At 47.3% G+C, this 18,837-nt stretch overlaps 1 protein-coding gene across 1 annotated transcript in view; it reads left to right on the top strand.

The window, feature by feature from the left end:
• Positions 1-18,837, top strand: part of vps13b (vacuolar protein sorting 13 homolog B) — a 324,029-nt gene that overhangs the window by 219,781 nt on the left and 85,411 nt on the right. The window contains exons 35-37 of the mRNA XM_079275924.1: positions 15,531-15,872; positions 16,605-17,019; positions 17,249-17,386. Coding sequence (XP_079132050.1) covers positions 15,531-15,872; positions 16,605-17,019; positions 17,249-17,386 — 895 coding nt within the window. The remainder of the gene's footprint in view (positions 1-15,530; positions 15,873-16,604; positions 17,020-17,248; positions 17,387-18,837) is intronic.

The following is an 18,837-nucleotide window of genomic DNA, read 5'->3' as shown; positions in this document are numbered from 1 at the left end:
CGTAAAATTAATAAAAACCAAGTCTGAAATTTTAAAGTTACTTATTGAGTTTCAAAAAGGGACTTAAAACGACGTGTCAGCTTCCCTGATCTCCTCCTGCAGGTCATTCCACAAACAGAGCTCAATTTACTGCAATATTCAGATCACGGGAGGCTCAATCATTGTGAACGGCCAAATGTGTGTAATTATTGTGGCCCTGCAGGACGTCCTGGCCGACACGTCATGTTCTAAAGACGAATGACAAATCTCAGAAACCTCCGAAATCACACCGTAATTTTTTAAATGAAGATGAGAATAATGATGGACAAATCACCCTATTGCAATATCAGTGAAAATAATCGCAATTTGATATTTTTTCCAAAAAGGTTCGGCCCTAGCATCAAGTCAGTCCGCCTGTCAGAGTTGTTACTGCGGTGAGAAGACGTGTGATGTTTTACACTGCTTTACGTATTCATATATTTAGTTATTTATACAGTCAGTCCGAAGGAGGAGCCTGCTGTGCATCTGGTTCTGATTTGGGTGATCTCGGAGCCCTCACCTCTGACTCGTAGTGATTCATGGCTGGATTCTGTTGAGGGGCAGCTAACGGCTGCAGAGGGTTCATGTATGTTCAAGGCAGGATGAGAGTTCAGCAAGCAGCTATTCAGGGAGGTCCACGATTGGAAACGATGTAGAAAAAAAACATTCATCTTAACTCCGTAAAGAAGGTTGACGTTTCTTTCACCTTTATTTCTCAAGGCGGTGTAAACTGAGCACACACACACACTGTTCCACACATTCACAGAAAACCTTCCTCTTATGATTTCAATTTTCGTTGCATTTATGCGGCGCAACTCCAGCCGGAGGATCTTGGGATTAAGGGTGTTGCTCAAGGGCACTGCGGCAGAAAGTGTCTTTCAGCCATGTTTCCCAGTTTATCCAGAGACGAGAACAGTCGACGTTTTGTTCTGAAAAATCACATCTAACCGCTGTGTTATTGCTGCCTTCGGCTGGATTAAGTGGAATTGAAATGACCCATAGGTCCAGAGTGATGTAATATAATGATCATCCATCCGCTGTTGAGAAATGTATATATGCTTGGGAAAATTCCTCTCTGCTTTCATTTAATATTCACTTTTTGGTCACAGTTGTTGGGAACTCTCACTTTTTTCTTTTACTTTTATTATGCCGTATTCATTTCAGGTGCATTATCCCATGTTCCTTACCCGTCAGGGTTTTATAGTAGGGCCATTATGGAGCGCAACAGTATCATTAACACTGAGGTCAGTCCGTATGTGTCTTCACCTCGCTGCAGCTGCAGAGCACGGAGGTCACTCTGAAGAAATGTGCTCTGGCTTCGGCTCTTTTTGGACACTCTCTGTAAAACTATTTGTACCTCCGTCCGTCTCGGTGTCGTCAGCCTTTTTGGCGGCCGCATCCGTCCGGCTGCTTGGCCCCGGAGCCTGCGGAGAGGGGAGGTCAGTGTGTGACTGAAAGATGTGTCTCTGGTCTCCGCGGGAGCTCATTCTGCAAGCTGCAGAGCCCTCTAGTGGCGCGTCCAGCTGCAGCACGGTGACGCCTCTGCTTCTCTTCACCAGCAGTGTGCTCTGCCAGCAGCCTGCTGTCTACCCCCCCCCCCCCCCCCCGACACTCACACATTAGACACAGCACCATCGGGTTGTATCAATAGTATGTGTGCTGACATTGTTTGGAACAGGTGAAGGCTTTTTGATGTAGCTAGAAATCCTGTCCACCCCCTGCTAACAGCTTACAAACAATAATCATACAGTTCAGATGTATTTCCATTGCCAGTTTCCACAATATCACAATCTGGGTTCTGTGTTTTTTATTTTCCAAACCTAACTTCCGTAATGATGTTTATAGTGTTTGACAGTGTTGTTTGTACTTCCTTTATACAACCTGTTCAAAGGATTCAATTAGAAACAGGTCCTGGATCTCAAGCATCTGGTGCAGGGGGGGGGGCTGTTTTTGTTGTTGTGCCTCAATAAAGCACAGTCAGCACTGTCCCCGGCAAGAGTTTAAATGAAACACTGCTCACTCTCTCTCATTTCCAAATCCTTTCCTTTCTTGTTTTTAAGAATTTTTCCCCCCTTCTCTCTCTCTCGCTCTCTCGCTCTCTCTCGCTCTCTCGCTCTCTCGCTCTCTCTCTCTCTCGCTCTCTCGCTCTCTCTTGCTCTCTCGCTCTCTCTCTCGCTCTCTCGCTCTCTCGCTCTCTCTCTCGCTCTCGCTCTCTCTCTCTCTCTCTCTCTCTCTCTCTCTCTCTCTCTCTCTCTCTCGCGCGCTCTCTCTCGCTCTCGCTCTCTCGCTCTCTCGCTCTCTCTCTCTCTCGCTCTCTCTCTCGACATTTAGAGAACATGCTTGTTCTCCACGATCCCGGGCGCTGATTTCAAACGGTTCCCATCTCCCCTCACAGCTGTGTTTTATTGTCTGGGTTAATGAATTTGTTTTGCAGGGGCTTTTTGTGTTTTCTGGCAGTGGTGAGGCGAGCCAGGCACGTGGGCAGTGTGTGCGTGTGCGCTTGCGTGTGCGTGCATGTGTCCACACACTCACTTTCATCTTGACCCTTGCATGCATACAGACGTTATTCTCCCCAGACTCTGTGTGCTCGGTGTCACGGTAGCTCTTCGTCCACAGTTTTGATACCACTTAAAACCTGATTGAGATGCAAATGCACATGATCTCGAAGCAGAGTTGTTGCTCTGTAAGTCGGTCGCATTATCAGGATGTTTATCGCACCATTAGCTACGTTTCGTCGCAGGTTGACCTCATCTCTGTATTGATGTTAATGATGATAAAGCGACGCTGGGCTGAGATCAGGCAGCAGGAGGTCCCACAGTCAGGGGGGCCGTGAATACGGAGCGGCCCGCCGACACTCATCTGGCCACTCTGTCCTCGGGCACCGTCACCCAGCAACTCGAAAAAGTGTACACCCTCACACACGCATGCACACACATGCTCCCCACATTGTCGCCATGGCGACCGCCTGCAGCCTCTTATTTAGGAGCTGGCGCTGTGATGCTGCTTCATGCCTGAGCAGCTTGTTTGTGCTTCAGTGTCGCTGTGAAGTCAGTGACTTTGCGTAGAGAAGTTTGCAGATCTTCATCCAACCGCCAGTTGTTCCTTCACTTCACCCACCTCGATGCCACCCGCTCTTCTGAGTGGATTTCAGATAGTATCCTCTCACGGTCAGCACCACTGTCATGCACTCGCCGCAATGACAAGCTCCCAAAGTATTTTAGTGATGTCCTACCAAACTGGTTAAGAGCCAGAATAGAGTTTTTTTTTTTTAAATTGCTTCCCTCATCCCATGTTGGTTCGTCCCTCTCTTGCTCTCTCTCTCACACACATGCACACGCACACACACACGAGCAGAGGCAGCCCGGGTCAGCCATGTGCTCGTACCACAGTGTGAGAGGAAAATACCCTCTGGTGCAGGGGAAGTCCCGCTCGGCTTCATCCTCCACCTCATCCTGGGATGATTACACGCATGGGAAACAGGGCTTTAGACTTCCTCCAACACGCATGTACACACACACACGCACACACTGATGCCAGTGCACGCACACACACTAAGGCAGCACCCATGTTCAGGACTGAGGTATCAGGCCTCACAGGAACCTCTGAATTAGAGTTTTTTAGTAAACACACATGGGGGGAAACCTCTCAATCACTCTTCCCCTTCTCCTTCCTTCTCCAGTTGGCATCGTGAGATATGCATCTTTATCTCCCACCCACTTTGTCCTTCCGTCTCAATCTCCTGAGGTCTCTTAACCATCCAGCTCTTTCTTCATTCCCCCTTTTGTTTTTGCCCGTTTTCCATGCTCTTCGTCTCTTCGTCTCCTCTCATTCATCTTTTTTTCTTTCCTGGTGGGACTGGCACAGCTCCTGGTTGGAAACGTGTTGGCTCTGCAGAGCTGGCTAGTTTAGTAGCTTCAGCTGGCTGACAGTGGAGAGGGTTCCTCCTCTGGAGACAGATGGAATGTGACGGTCTGTAGATTATGATATTACTGTCCCATTACACGCCAGCATTAGGGATGCACTCTCACCCAAAGCTGGACTGATGCAGCACCATAGACAGCGTGGGTAGGTGGCCAGCCAAGACCGACCGCCGTGAGGAGTGAATTCACAGAGGGCGCGAGCGCTCTGGTCGGTTGCTGGTTTGGTTGCTCAGTGGGTTTGGACAGCAGTTTTAGGTTGTTAGTGGGGAGGAGGCAGTGTTTTACTGAAGCATGTCTTTTTGTGTGCTCATCATCCACACAACCACTCTCTAATACAGTTTGAATATCAAGTTTGGCTCGATTAACTTTCGTAAAGTGAAAACACACTGTGAAAGAGTTAGAGTTAAAGTAAGACCAAACACAGAGGAGTCTCAGACTAGACAACGCTGTGGTAGAGACCTGTCAATCACAGTAAGCCCCGCCCTAAAGCATCCCCTGCTTTATGGTCTATTTTACTCTAAATGGACCATAAGTTACTAAATGAACATCATGCTGTACTGAAGAAGACTTGAAACTAGAGATTGAGACCATAAACTCATGTTTACAGTGTTTACTGAGGCAATAAATCAAGAGAGAAGTAGAGTCATTTTCTCATAGACTTCTATACAACCAGACTTCTTTGTGCAACCAGATGTTGCGGAGCTAACTCTTTAGCTTGCAGGTGAATAGAACGATGAAACCCGTGAAACGAATGGAGACCGTCCTGCACCCCGGTCCTCTCTCCAGAGCCCTTCACTGTGGGAGAAGGGAAGCTCGGTGACCTATTCTCTCCCTGTTGTATAACAACTCAGCTGTGGTTCACGTAGGAGTACTAGCTGAACGTCAAGAGCACATAAGACAACTTATCTAAGCCGTGGTGTTGTTGATGGTCTTGGCTCAGCGAGCGACCTGGGGGCCCGGGTCTTCGTCTGCGTATGTTTAAAGTAAAACCATTTCCAAAGCCGCTCCTCTCCGTGATGAGTGTTTCATATTGTCTCGTAGCCGTTTGCCTTGAGAACCCGAGTTTCTCCATTCTCGACCTCCGATCCTTCCAGGACAGTGAGGTGTCTGAGGAGCTTTTATGTGCTCCGTCGGGCCAACAGAAACAGGGAGACATCAGATGCGAGTGTAAAAACTCCCCAAAGGCGCGTGAAAAAGGAACGGCCGAGAGAGTGGAGACAGCTTCGGAGAGGATGGTCCAGATGACAGAGAACGCAAAGGTGGGGGGGGCAAGGAGTAAGGGAGAGGCCCGCGGAGATGACACATGACACAGTGAGAAAAGGCCAGTCTGAATCCGCTGTTTGTTTGGATTCCTGGCTCTGTCCGAAACGTTTCCCTGTAAATGTGGGAGCTGAACGTTCGTCAGAGGTCGGCTCTGAACCAGGCCGCCTGGCTATTAGTCCTCTCTGAAGGCCGGATCCCTTTCACCCTGACCTCTCCCCATCCTGCTTAGCGCCGCTTTCCTTCGCCCTGTTGCTGCTCAGTGTAATAATAAATAAGGCTCCCTGCACGGCCATCTCCTTTTCCATTCTGGCTGCCTTACATCTGTTAAGTAAGCGTCGTTGTCTCAGCTTATCTTAAACACACATATATTCATAGCCAGTGTTCATCTCGCTGCCCTTCTTTTGTTATGAAAACGTATCTTTTTTTCCTCTCTCCCCCCTCTCGTTTTTGTTCGTGTCTCACTGACCCTCCTGTGTGAATCAACTGCTAATTGACAGCCAGTCATAACAACTCACCTTGGCTGTTCACCCCCCCCCCCCCCTCCTCCTCCTCCTCCTCAAAGCATGGCCTAGGCACATTCTTAAATCGTGCCCCCCCTTGGAAACTCAATCTATTTGAGATCAGTAGCAGCTGAATTTGCTCTCCCCTCAATCGGTTTTGGCGAAATTGGCGTGAAAACTCCAGATAAAAATCACGGAGGTTGGAATTCTGTTCGGGCAGAGGGGGAACAAACGGCGCCTTTGAGGAGAGGCAGCGGGCCCCGCCGTGAACCCTGGGATCGGGTGTCGACTCAGGTGAGGAGGAGTCAGGAGTGCCCCCCCTCTCTCTCTCTCACTGCCTGCAGGGGAAACCGGGTCACACTCTCAGGGGACCAGTAAAAGCAGGGCACACCAGGCCAACGAGAGCAGACACATATGAGCACACACCGTGGTAGACTTTGTTCTGTGAGCAGATTGTTTTTTGTCTGAGAGGTGAAAAGAGGAAACTCTTGTTTTTTTTTCTCTACACCTGTATAAGCAAGATTCCACCTATAATAACAGGTGATGGAGAGTATTGAGTTCTCTCTCTGTGACTTACATGTTGCAGTAAAAAAGTATGTGTGTGTTGGAGCATTGAAGTGGTTTTTACGTGTGCGTACATGCATGTATGTGAATGCAAATGTTGTCCTTGATTAATACAAACATACAGTACCTTCACTGAAGTACCGCTGACTTCCTCCTGGACTGAACTCATGAAACAAAATATTTACTCTGAAATTAAACCCTAGAAATTCACACATCGTTCCAGGCTTTTGTCAGATTTTCCATGGTTCCAGGTACATCTGTGTCTATGCTACGAAATGATCCAGGTCGCATAGTGGTAAAATAAAGTAATAATGGACAACAATGTTGAGGTATGAGTCAATATTGAAGTCGTTTTTTTTCAAGCAGAAAGTCCAAACAATTGTCACTTTCAGCTTCTTAAATGTGAGTATTGGCTGCAGTTTCTGTTTTATTATTGTAAACTGACTTTCTTTGGCTCATGGTTGATTAAAACAAGCTCTGGAGTTTTGTGACGGGTATTTTCACTATAATAGACCAAACATTTAGAAAAGAATCACCACGTAAGTCAATAATGGAACTCGTCATTCGATGCATGCCTAACTGTGAAATGATTTGATTTATTAATTATTATAATTTTTCTTTACTACTTTGTTTTTTTCATCATCGTCAGACTATTGTCCACTTCTTTATCCATTGGACGTTTTATACATGTTACATAAACAAAATACAGACAACTACAGTAAGAGACACACAACTCAACCAAAGCTAACTAAAACACAGAAAGACATCTTTAAAGAAGAAAGAAATCAATAAATAAAAAGGGGGGAGGATGAGGGTGGTGTAGGAGAGGGAGGAGCATTACCTGTCATTACTGTCTATCTTTGGGCGAAATATTTTCAATATCAGCTCAAAGGTTAATATTTGTCCAAAATGGGTCCTATTGTGGACAGCCATGAGATCAGACTTTGGTGTATGTGACTGTTTCCATGTTCTTGTCCCCTGCTTCATGGCCGTCACATGCTGTATCTAAAGTCTAAATTTCATCTTGATCTCGTTCATTAATACAGAAAATATTTTTTAGTTTCAGAGATTCTTTTGAGTCAAATAATGTTTTTTTAACCCTCTTCCCAACAGGGTATCAATATTGGACATGTGCAGAAGGTGTGTATAGTTTGCTTTCTGATATCTGTTTCTTCAATACATATTTAAGGAAGCATTCTTCCATGCATACCTCTAGTGCTGTCTCTGAACGTCTTTGTACTTGAGGCTTGTGTAACCCGGCCCTGAAGCCCGTTGGAGGCACGTGAGCCCAAATGAAATGTAGGCAATGATAGACATGCAGCGAAAGGAGACCCAACTGTAAAACGTCGCTCAGATGTTCTGGATAATCAAGAGGTGGGCTTCATTCCGTACCTCACCTGTTTCCGTTTGTCTGTTTTGGAGCCGCTCCCGTGGTTCAGATGTGCATGACGAAGATGAATCATCATTTGCACCTCACGCGTTCAAACACTTGGAACGGTCCACCAGCTCTAATCCATTCTTGATAATGTGTTCATTTGAGATGCAGTATTTTGCCAGTGCTCCAGCCAGAGCGGAGTGTGTGGTGATGACTTTGTTCGTTTTGCACTTTAATGTATTACAGGTGTTCCCTCCGTGTTCAACTGTGCTTCTAAATCCCACCAGTGCAACCTCGTGATCAGGTTAACCTCCTGGAATTGCTCTTCCTTCTGCAATGTCCTCTTGACCCCTTTGTCCAATGCAGCAGATCACTTTTTTTGGTCTGCTTTCTTTTTGCCCCGATGTGTCCTCCAGTCTTGTCCTCTCTGTCCCCCCCTTATCGAGGCCCTCCCTGCTAACCCAGATGGGGGGGGGGGGGGGGGGGGGTTCTTGCGTCATTCTCCTTTGAGATCCTAACGTACAGCACATCAGAGCCTTTGTCTCACTCAGCCCTGGGAGCACATCCAGAGAGAAATGAAAGGAAGATTACTTCAATCCTCCTCTTCTAATTTCAGCTCTGTAAATAGACGGCGGGTCCAGGACCGTTCCTGTCTTCACGCTGCTCTTTGAATTCGTATGCAACCTTATACGCGTGTTTTTGTGCTCATTGCTGAATGCGAGCACAGGCTGGTTAGTGTGTCCTCTCTTAGCGGTGAGTGTGTGTGTGGGTTGGGGGGCTGTCCACAGCAGCATCGCTCTCAGGCCTCAGCAGACCACCTGGGTGTCACCCCTACACTTCTCGCCCTGTCCTGCTCCCAAACGGCCTCGGCTCACCTCGGGTCCACGTTGTTTCCCCCGTGACCTCGTTACCAAAGCAGAGAACACAGACCGTCGCCGCCAGGCAGCCGCTTCAGAAGAACACTTCATGACCTAATGAAAGGCATCTCCGCTGCTTTTTGTAAGTCCCTCAGACGTCTGCTTTGCTCGAAGCACCGAGGCCCCGCACTGAAGACAATGCAGTCTGAAGTCTCTTTTGTTGTTTGTTGAAAACATAATGCCAAAGCTAATGACGTTAAGTGACATGAGTGATCTCGAGGGCCAGGCTGAAACCTGATGATGGTTCTGCTGCATGGCTCTCTGCTGTACTGTCCTCACTGCGTGCCGCTGAATGGTGGTGCATAGCCCCACTGCACTTTACCCACGACATCAACAATGACGCAGGGAAAGAAGGCTTGCATTGAAGCAGTGCTCTTACAACTCATTCTTGTCATGGAGAGTAGAAAATATCGATACCCTTGGGTACCACGATTTATCATTTGGCTCTACTCCAGAAAGGAAGTAGTGGATGGGCACACCACTAACGTTTTTTATGCATAATGCTGGTGTTTTCTTTCTACTATACTTTAATTCCTAAATATAGATTTAAAAAATCTGAATATATTGCCTTGCTTACAGTATGGCAATATATTGTATGGTATCCCCTGTACACAGCCCTACAATAATGGTTCGTTAAGTCAGACACTTCATTGTCCACAATGTGAGGAATTGTCTTTGGCTTCACCACAATCAAGACGACTGTAGTCAGAGACAGTAAAAACATCGGAGGTGCTTAGAGTTTAATCATATTCAATCAAATACAGTTCAGCCCTGTAGGCTACGATTCATGTTTAATAGTTTAGTTGAGTTATTGTAGACATATTTGGTTGCTCGTGATGGCGTAAAGTTCTTTCCTGGGGAAGGCAATTCAAATTGCATGGATGGGGCGAGTGCACTTGTGTCCCGAGCGCTCTCTTAGGTGTTCGGCACAGGCCTGCTGCTCAGTTGCATCCGCGCTGTAGACATTTAAAGTCCAATTGTGAATGCAGAAGACGCTGCAGAGCTTACACATTCTCTAACAAGCTTCCCCGCAGCATGTCTCACAGTAGCTCACCCACGTTCAGACACCTCACACCCCACAACTTTCAGACGCCACCGTCACCATCAAGCCACCTCATTCAGGGACTCCTGACCGGAGCCTGGATATTAGATTAGAGAATGACCCCCGCACAAATCTCTCAAACCAAATAGGGACAGTGACAGCTAATGAGAGCCAGTTGTTCTCTGCTCCATTCCCATGGAAGGAAAGAAAGTAAAGAGAGTCTGATGATGACTCTGCTGCTGCTATAGAGGCCAGATCACAGCAATTAATGGCAGACCCCAGGGGTCCTCACTTTCACTCTTCTTGCAGCGTTTCCTCTGATCCCACCTTTCTCCACATCTGGCCTTCATCGTACTTTAATCAGTCACCAAATAAAATGTTAGCAGTCTGGCTGCAGTTGTCCGGGGATGTAAGACAAGGAGTTATAATCTAGATGTTTTTGTATTTCATGTAGAGGGGCCATTCATCCATTCATCATCCGCATTCTTCCTGCCAAAAATCTCTCCGTTGAGCTTCAGCCCCCATCATAGAATTTCAACGTCTCCGCCGTCCCCGTTTTGTTTACCATATGGCCGATAAGTCTTGTTTATCGTCAGTGATGGACGCATTTGGCGATAAAGTCGGCGCGGCAGTATCCGGTTCCAGCCAAGAGATTATGTGGGATGAGCCGAGAGAGGATGTGTAACATTTCTGAACGCTTGCATCATGACGGTGGAGCCACTTCCCCCGTTGTTTGTTTTCACGAACACACTCGTGGTGTTAATCTAGAAATGGTCTTCTGGCATTGTTTGAACGCTGACTAATAAAGCACATCGTGCTTATACAAACAGCCAGTGTTATTGTAGCGATACGGGGCACATTTCAGCATGTCCTCGCAGTCACCCCTAACCCCACCATTGGATGCGATAGGCGGATCCCAATCAGGGTTTTTCCGTTTAGATTGGTGCATCCGTCGAGGGTGACGGAAGCAATACGTCTCCTGTCAGAAATCATTCTCCATTGCCAAAGCTTACGAGCGGTATGGTGGGTTTGGCGAGCACAGGGAAGGCCTCGGTCTCCAACCCACCCGTGTTGAGCGTAGCGCTGCGGCCTGCCGAGTGTCAGAGCTCTGGACCCAACTCCGCTCTACTAAGCAACGGCAGTCTGGCTTGTTTGTAAGCAAACAAACATCTTGTGCAGAATGCTTTTGTAGTTCAATCAATTCTAAAACAGAGGCTTTTGGTCTCCACATCTGCCGGAGCCATGTTTTTGTTGAGCAGCACGCTGCAGCTCCACCAGATGGACCGCATTAACGCACCCTTTTCGCAATTTTCATCTTTTCATTCTCCAGCCTTTTTATCAGTTTGCATCTTTTGTTTCTGGGCTGAGGCTTTGCCAAGTCATAAAAGCAGCTGGAAACATCTCTGTATTCACGTTTCCTCGTCTGTTCATCTTTTCTTTTCTTCAAATGAGGTGTTTCACAGGCATTCCTCTATGTAGACCAGACATGTCGTACTCCTCACCTCTCCTCCAGAAGGTCTTTCCGGATGAAAAAGGATTCCAGCTGACCCAGAGCTGTAGGAATGTCAACACGCATGAATTGTTACTGTCACACGGATGTTTGCTTCCCCCCCTGTACTGCATGTCACGAGGCATCAAGGGAAGAAGAGTGTCCAGCAAAGTAAGCACAATAATCTCTAATTATGTCCAAAGCACAGACTGAGGGTCTACGGAGAGAATAAAAAAGGACGTTGTCTCTGGTGCTGTTAAACCCTGCAGGAGCAAACCCACCCACCAGCATCACCGGGTGGAGGGAGCTTGTTAAAAGACGGCCCCACTGCGTTTCAAATACAGTCGACGGTCCCTCCGAAGCACTCGGCATCTATTTGAGAGCTCCGGGGTCGCGGCCTTCCACTGCCTCTTTGTTGTGGTTCAGTTGAAGTGCATAGCAGGTTGCCTTTGTTATTGGAACAAAGTTGAATGTATTAAATGACTGCCTTTGATGCCCTTTTTTCCCGCTTTGTGGCTGCTGTTACGGCGCACAAAGAGCGGTGACTTCATGTTATAAATGTCTTCCCCCCTCTATTTCCCTCCAGAAAATGAGAGCATGAATTGCGGCCTTTATGGCGTTTGGTTAAGTGTTATTGTTATTATTTTGGTTTAAGATGAGGTATTGCCGCATTGAGGTTTTCCTCCATCAGCACAAAAGCTCAGAGGCCTGCTTTTCGGCTTTATGGCCCCAGTAAACAATAGCGGGTAGCACAGCAGGGGCCCAACCTGTAAACTCTGATGTAGTCAAGATACAGAAGTTGATTTCCACGCTGGCCTCCTGCAGGCTCGTAGCTCAAGTGAATGGTCCTGCCAGGGACATTTAGTAATATGACTTCCAGGTTTTTCAATGGGAATTCTACTGTAGCTACAAGAGAACAGGGGGGGGGGGGGGGGCTGTGACACACATCATGCAATTGTTCAACGTGAAATGATTGAAAAGCGGGGATGTGACATAGTTAAATTCAGAAATGTGCCTGTAATGTGTAACTCACATACAATTCTCTGAACGATGTCACTGACCTGTTTCACTCAACACTGAACTTCTCTTTGTACCGCGCTGGCTTGACCTTCTGCCACGATTAGCACTGTTGTCACTTCCTAGTGATGTCAGTCCACCAACCTTTCCACTCAGCAGCACTTTGATGATGTCATAAGCCTGTCATGTGTTTTTAGTGGCATATTGTGCTTTTTTCATGCTGTCCATTCATATATCTTTTAAGCCATCCTACAAATACAGTGAACGTGTACTCATTTATTTTTCTCTGCTTTTTTTTGGCTCCTTATTTGGGTGCTTTTCATGAAGCTTTTATGTTATGGCCTAGACTTGTGTGGCTGTTAAATGGACCCTCCTGAAAGGAATAACCTTTGTTACCGTGACTTTATTTATTACATTATTCCCTGTCAACTGCCATGGACTTCTATATCTTAAAACATCCACAATTGTATGTTCCCTCATCTCTGAACCCCAAATTGCAGCCCACTCTTCATTCATCTGGAAACCATCAGCCGCGTATGTGGTATTCTCATGTAAGAAGGGATGTTGTCATGTTTGGACCAGCCGGCCAACACCGTAATCGGGTGGCATTAGGACGATGTGACATTTGTTTCCGCACATTAGCCCCCCTCCGGCCGAGCTGCTCCGAGGTTACTCTGACATAAATATGGGGTCAGAGGTCGGTACGAATGCATTCCCACATGATCGGCACTTGGGAGACTCACGCTTTCACACGCTGGGGATTGTCCTCCATTTCTTCCAGAATGTTCTGCCTCGAAACTCTTGAGGAGATGTGTGTGTGTGTGTGAGTGTAGTCGCATAATCACGAAGTTCAGAGAGAGATTGCGTTGGGATCTGGAAACAGTGCTTGAGTGAAGCCATTATATAATAATATAAAGTAATGGTTGGATAAGGGGGATGTCAGCTGGGACCAGGCCCCGCAGCTCCAGTGCATGTTTGTATTCTAAATTTATTGCCCCCTGTCAATGAATAGATTGGCGAGAGGTTAAAGCATACAGACTGCAGAGCCGTCGGTTTATGGTTTCTGTGTGTACCTGCTCTCTTTTTCAACTGAGCTCCAGGAAGTAATCCAGTTTTTAAAAGTGCAGCTGAGATTAAAGCCTGGGAAAGCAACCGTCTTCATGTGTGTTTACGCCGGAATGTTTGCGATTGCGTGCATTGGTTCAAACTATAGGAACGGTATGCTGTATTCTCATTGTTTCTTTTCCTCCAGTTGTGTTCCCCATTATCCGTTATTCCACTTGTAAGCACATCTAAACATAGACCAAGAATTTGCTTAGGGGGCACTCTCTTAGTAGTGGCGGTTAAAGAGAAGATGGAGTATTTGCAGTAATTGTAAATGCATGTGTACGGCCTGAGCTTGGGAAGAGAGACGGAGCTGGCAGCTCGCTCTCTCTCCCCAGCTGCCGTGCAGCTTATTTGTCCCCTCAGACGCGGGTGCGCTCTTCAGAGTGGACATTTTGCCTTTTTTTGTGAATACCTTTTGCAAATACCTCCTTACCTCAGCACCCGCTTAACGCAACACACATGGAGAGGAGTCCCAGGCCCTGTTTCTGTGTCTCTCCCCTCCCCATTGCTTGGAAAATCTTTCATTTTTGCAGGAAAGAAGTGCACACATCCTGTCCTTATTAGCCGATCCTATAGCAGCCCCACACATGAGCCCCGGACCAACAGAACAGAGCAGAACAGGCGGGCGGCATGCCGCAGCGTTTTATATGGCTCTTGTTCTTAGCCTTTGATGACACTGTTTAGAATAGGAAATATCTAATAAGTCAAGTATTCTGTCTAATGTGCTGCCAGTGGGTTTAGTATTTGCCTGGATGTCTTGAAACACTATCTCCGCCACAGCAATAATATACATTTAAAATTCTCAAGGAGCGGGTGGGAGGGAGCGATATATAGAGAGAGAAGGGGGGGGGGGGTGAGGGTCCATGCTGTAATAGCAACCATGTGCAGGTCGGAGGGAGAGGAGGGGACATACCTTGGGTCTTTTGAAAGCTTTCTTTCTCATATGTCTCCTCTATTTTCAATTTATCACAGTCGTGTTTCAAAAGTCAGCAGGAGCTAATGGAAACTGATGTGGCCGTTAGCATGAATGGGAAACATGGGAGGAGAAAGGCCTCAACAGCGGACATGTTGGTGGAAATGATGATGATTGATAGGCCCGGGTCTCCTCACGATGCACCTGACAAACCTGCAGCTATTAGAGTCAAGCTTCATTGCAATGACACAGTTGAATAAACTGAACGGACCTTGATCGTTTGCCCTCTTTGCCTTTTGTTTTTCTCCATGTTTACTTTCTGAGAAGAAAAGTCCTTTTTGTGGGAAGTTAAAAAAAAAAAGTATTCCATGCCCATTTTTGTAAACGCTTATGTTTATTCCATTCTTTCCTTTGTGCCCACAAGTGTCACTTCTATATAAACACGTGCAGTCATTTATTGTTTGGTAGGTCGTTTTGTGTGTTGGTCTCGTTCCCATCCCCTGGGAGCCATGGTGGCTTCTTTATAGTCTTGAAGATGGCATGCTTTGGTAGCAGAGTAAAGATGCCTGTTTTCATTGTCGCTCCAAACCCAGCAACCTACTCGGTTGATTTATATCTTCTGTCACTGAAAGCTTTTTATTGCCACGGCGGCTGGAACTCTCCCGACATCCGTCAGTCGGAGCCGAGCATAAAGCCCCGGGCCCCTTAGACACAATACCACAGTCGCTGTATGGAACAGGCCCCTTTTTTAAAAGACATTTCCAATATTTGTAAGAAGTGCAAAATGATTTTAAGGCCGTGGAAAAAGCCCCAGAGCATGCCTTTAATGTCTCTGTGGCTATTCGATCATCCCCTTCTTTGGTGAATTGGTCCATGGTTTTAATCAAGCCAGTTATTTGGTTTGTGTCCTCTTGTAATGTCAGGATTTAAACAAGAAAACAAAAAAAGATGCTCTCATCTATTTATATTTGATGCTGCGATTCCTACACAGCATCTTGGTTTGGTTTGAGGTAATGCACTTTGTTTTAATGCAAATCAAGCTTTTGCACATGTTTATGGTCTTCTTTATCTCCCCTACATACATGTATTCGGGGAAGGTATTGTTCGTAGTTTAACTTTTTGCAAATGTCTTTTACTGATATAATGTAATAACTGCTGTTTGTGTGTGCACCTTACATCATGTTCTGTCTATTTAACTGTATCTAGATGGAAAAAAACAGAAATCGAAACACAGCAGATGTGTGCAAACTGCATTGGGCAGCACTTGGAATACTAAATTACATTAGATTACAAGTTACACATTTTTACCTTCTTTTTTAAATTCATTATCGTTGTTTAAAACCAACGTTTGCTCATAAAGCAGGAAACCTGAACCCAGCCATACCTCTCTCGTCTCTGTGCACAGGTGCGTCGATGCGAGCAGAAGCGGGGCCGCCGCGACCCCGCGACTTGTGCCGACTCTTCGTCGCGCCACAGCGGGACCGGGCAGGACAGCGGCTTCGGCAGCGACAGCGCCCGCATCCGCATCGTCCAGATAGAGCAGCAGAGCGGGGCCAGCCACCACCGCATCGCCCGGCCCTCCCGCAAGTCCACCATCACCAAGAACCTCAGCTTCATCCCTTTTGACGTCTTCCTCACGGCCGGCAAGCTGTCCGTCATGACCTACGCATGCTCCAGTGCCCCGAAGGCCCTTCCCTCGTCGTCGGACACACCCAGCTCACCGGAGCAGAGGGAGCCTGGGGACAAGGTAGACCACAAGCCCCTGACATGGAGGCTCTCTCGTGTGTTACTTCCTGGATTTGTCACTTTTTTGTGCATATTTTTTACACAATAGCAATATGTGTCATATATGTGAGCATTGCAGTGGTGTAGAAGTACAAAGGAATCATATTGCATATTTCAAATCAACTTTGCAATTTGAAATCACTTTATATGGTTCATGAGAGGAATTTCATGCAGTCCACATTCATAGAACTGAATTTAATCCAACACAATGACGTGTTTTATGCTTTTGCTGTACGGTTCGTTAATTCAATCTGTGACTGCCCATCTAGCCGACGAAAGACTTCAAATATAAATGTATAATATGTGTTGAAGAGCTGCTCTTTGCACTCATTTCAGGGGTAATTTGATCCAGGCTGATATGTAAGTGAGACTTCTGGGCACCGACTCAACACTGTCCCACAAACACACACTTGTCACAGGCATTTAGAACTCTCAGGTTTTCATTCTTGGTAATAAGAATGTCTATTTGCTCACATCTACACTGAGTGGCCATTTGATTTGGCACATCATGTTTTGGTAAACAGCTAGTTCAGTGGATGTGTGTGGATAAGATCTGTGTAAACTGACGCTGGTGAGTTACGGTGGACCGAAACGTTAGTCATGTTCCCAGCATCTCGTTGAATCAGTGCCTTCAATCATTTTGTGGAAATTGAGGTTTGACACTAAACTAAACTAATCTCTGCATCTCCCATAGGTGGGAAAGGGTGCTCTCAACCAGCCTGAGGTCCCGCCCGAGTCTCCTCCGGTCTCAGCCTCCCCCGCTCCAGACCCACGTCCGGCTGCCCAGGATGTCCTCGCCGGCCTCACCGCCGAGGACATCCTCAACAGCAACAACTCCCGGCCGGCCTCTCCGCTGGCGAAGGGCGGCCTGCTGTCCCTGGGTGGTCTGCCGACTCCCAGCCGCTCCTCGGCCCGCCAAGCACTTGGCGTGACCATAGTGAGGCAGCCGGGGAGGAGAGGGGTCGGGGACCAGGTGCTGGAACCCCTCCTCTACATCCGGGTGATGCAACCCTCGGCCCTGCTCAGCTGCCACCACCGCAAGCAGAGGATGGAGCTCTCTGTGTTCGACGTGGCCTTAAGAGGAGTGCCCTCTGACTATAAGTGCCTCGGTAAGAGAGATCGGGAGGGGAATGGTACGAAAGGGGTCTGTTTAGAGTAAAGGGTGGGATTTAGATCTTCTGATTTAGATATAGACCCTATTTAATGTACAGTGAATGAACACTTTTATACTCTCAAAGGAAGACTATCAGACAAGCAAATATGATATTTAAATGTTCAATATGTTGAGGCCGTCTCTTATCAGACCTGTTCTCTTTCTCAATCTCATCCTTCATCCAGACCCAGGAAAGACTCTGCCAGAGTCTCTGGACTACAACGTGTTTTGGCTGCAGACGGTAGCAGGAGAGTCGGACATTAAAACGGGCATCCCTCCACCTCTGCTCTGCCTCCAGATCAAAGATTTCCTCAATGGCCCGGGTGGGAATCGCGCACACTCAAACACACATTGTTCAACACATGCCGCCCCGTGCGCTCACGCTAACACGCTCTTTTACTATTTTTAAAGCATCCGTTTCATGTTTAATACTGTTGTCAGGGGGAAATGCTGTACAGCGGCAAGACCAGCACACACGCATTAAAACACACGCATACACACTGATCAAAGTAGCTGTGTGGGCACATGATGAGCAGTGTCATGTTTTCTACCGTGGGCCGCTGATATCGCTAGTACAACACACCCTCCTGTGTAACGTCCTGTGGATTGGCCTTTCGTAGGGTTTGGTTGCCTATTTTTAGGCTGATATGATATCCATATGAGCAGCTTTAAGCTAAGGTTGTTGACCCAAGGGTGTGGCTCACATCCTACCCAAATACTACAACAGTGAATCAAAGCATGGAGTGGGCTTTTGAGTGTGTGCAACCTTTGTAATCCCTGTGAGGGTCTTTGAGGAAAGGGTGCGTAGGCGCAGGACATCCTTCAGAGTTCAGCTCCCCGAGCCCAGCGGGCCAGATGCTGCAGATGCTGCGGACACACACTCTTGACATATAGTCCGTCTTCTCTCCACATGCATACAATCAAGAGCACAGACGGTGCATGTACACACAAAAAATGGAGCTCGGGGCCGAACCGTAGGTGTTATTGATGATGACTCCCAATCCCTTCCTGCTGTTGGCGGAAGAGAGCCCCAGCTTCTCCGTCCACCTGGAATCACACGACACAATGCGGGCCCTCTGTGCAAACACGCAACGCAGCCGCACACCACCACCGACGGCCACCTAACCCTCCGCCCATTCCAGATGGCGGCAGCAGTCCAGTTACAGCATGCACGGCCTTTCCACGAGGCACCAATTACATCAGTCGTGTTTTGAGCTTGTTTGGTCAATAGGATTCCTGTCTGGAGGAGAGGCGAGTAAAGAGAAACATAGAGAGGCTGTACTGCGCTGACCTCTCATCTCCCTGTGGACAAGAGCAAGAAGGAAGAACAGCAGCAGATGTAGTCTTGTTTCCAAAGGTTAAATAAATGTTGAAATAGATTCAGCTTCACTTTGTGTATTTATCTATCAGAAATTGCATTACATTTTACAAGTTAATGGGATTTGATGAACAGGATGTTTCATAGAACGGGGTCACAGCCTGTCGTATCTCTATTGCATTACGCCGTCTGACTGCGGTGTTGTGGTTGAAAGCGCAGCTGTGGACGTATGTCAGGTGTTTCCCCTTGAACCGGGCGAGAGCGGAGCCGTCCGCACAACTTTCGATCACAATCGCTCACATTCATCCTCCTCCTGCATGCGCACGCATGTGAAACAACGTGCTCCCACATGACTCACACAGGATCCAGGCTCAGTGTGAGGTTGCCCCGGGTCAGGCTGTGCTGGAAATATCTGGAATTGACCACACATGCTACTGGTTCCCCCCTCACAGGCAT

The sequence above is a fragment of the Melanostigma gelatinosum genome, assembly GCF_949748355.1.
Source record: "Melanostigma gelatinosum genome assembly, chromosome: 9".
Classification (NCBI taxonomy): domain Eukaryota; kingdom Metazoa; phylum Chordata; class Actinopteri; order Perciformes; family Zoarcidae; genus Melanostigma; species Melanostigma gelatinosum.
The sequence above is the reverse complement of the archived record's forward strand: the minus strand, read 5'-3'. Positions and strand labels throughout refer to the sequence as shown.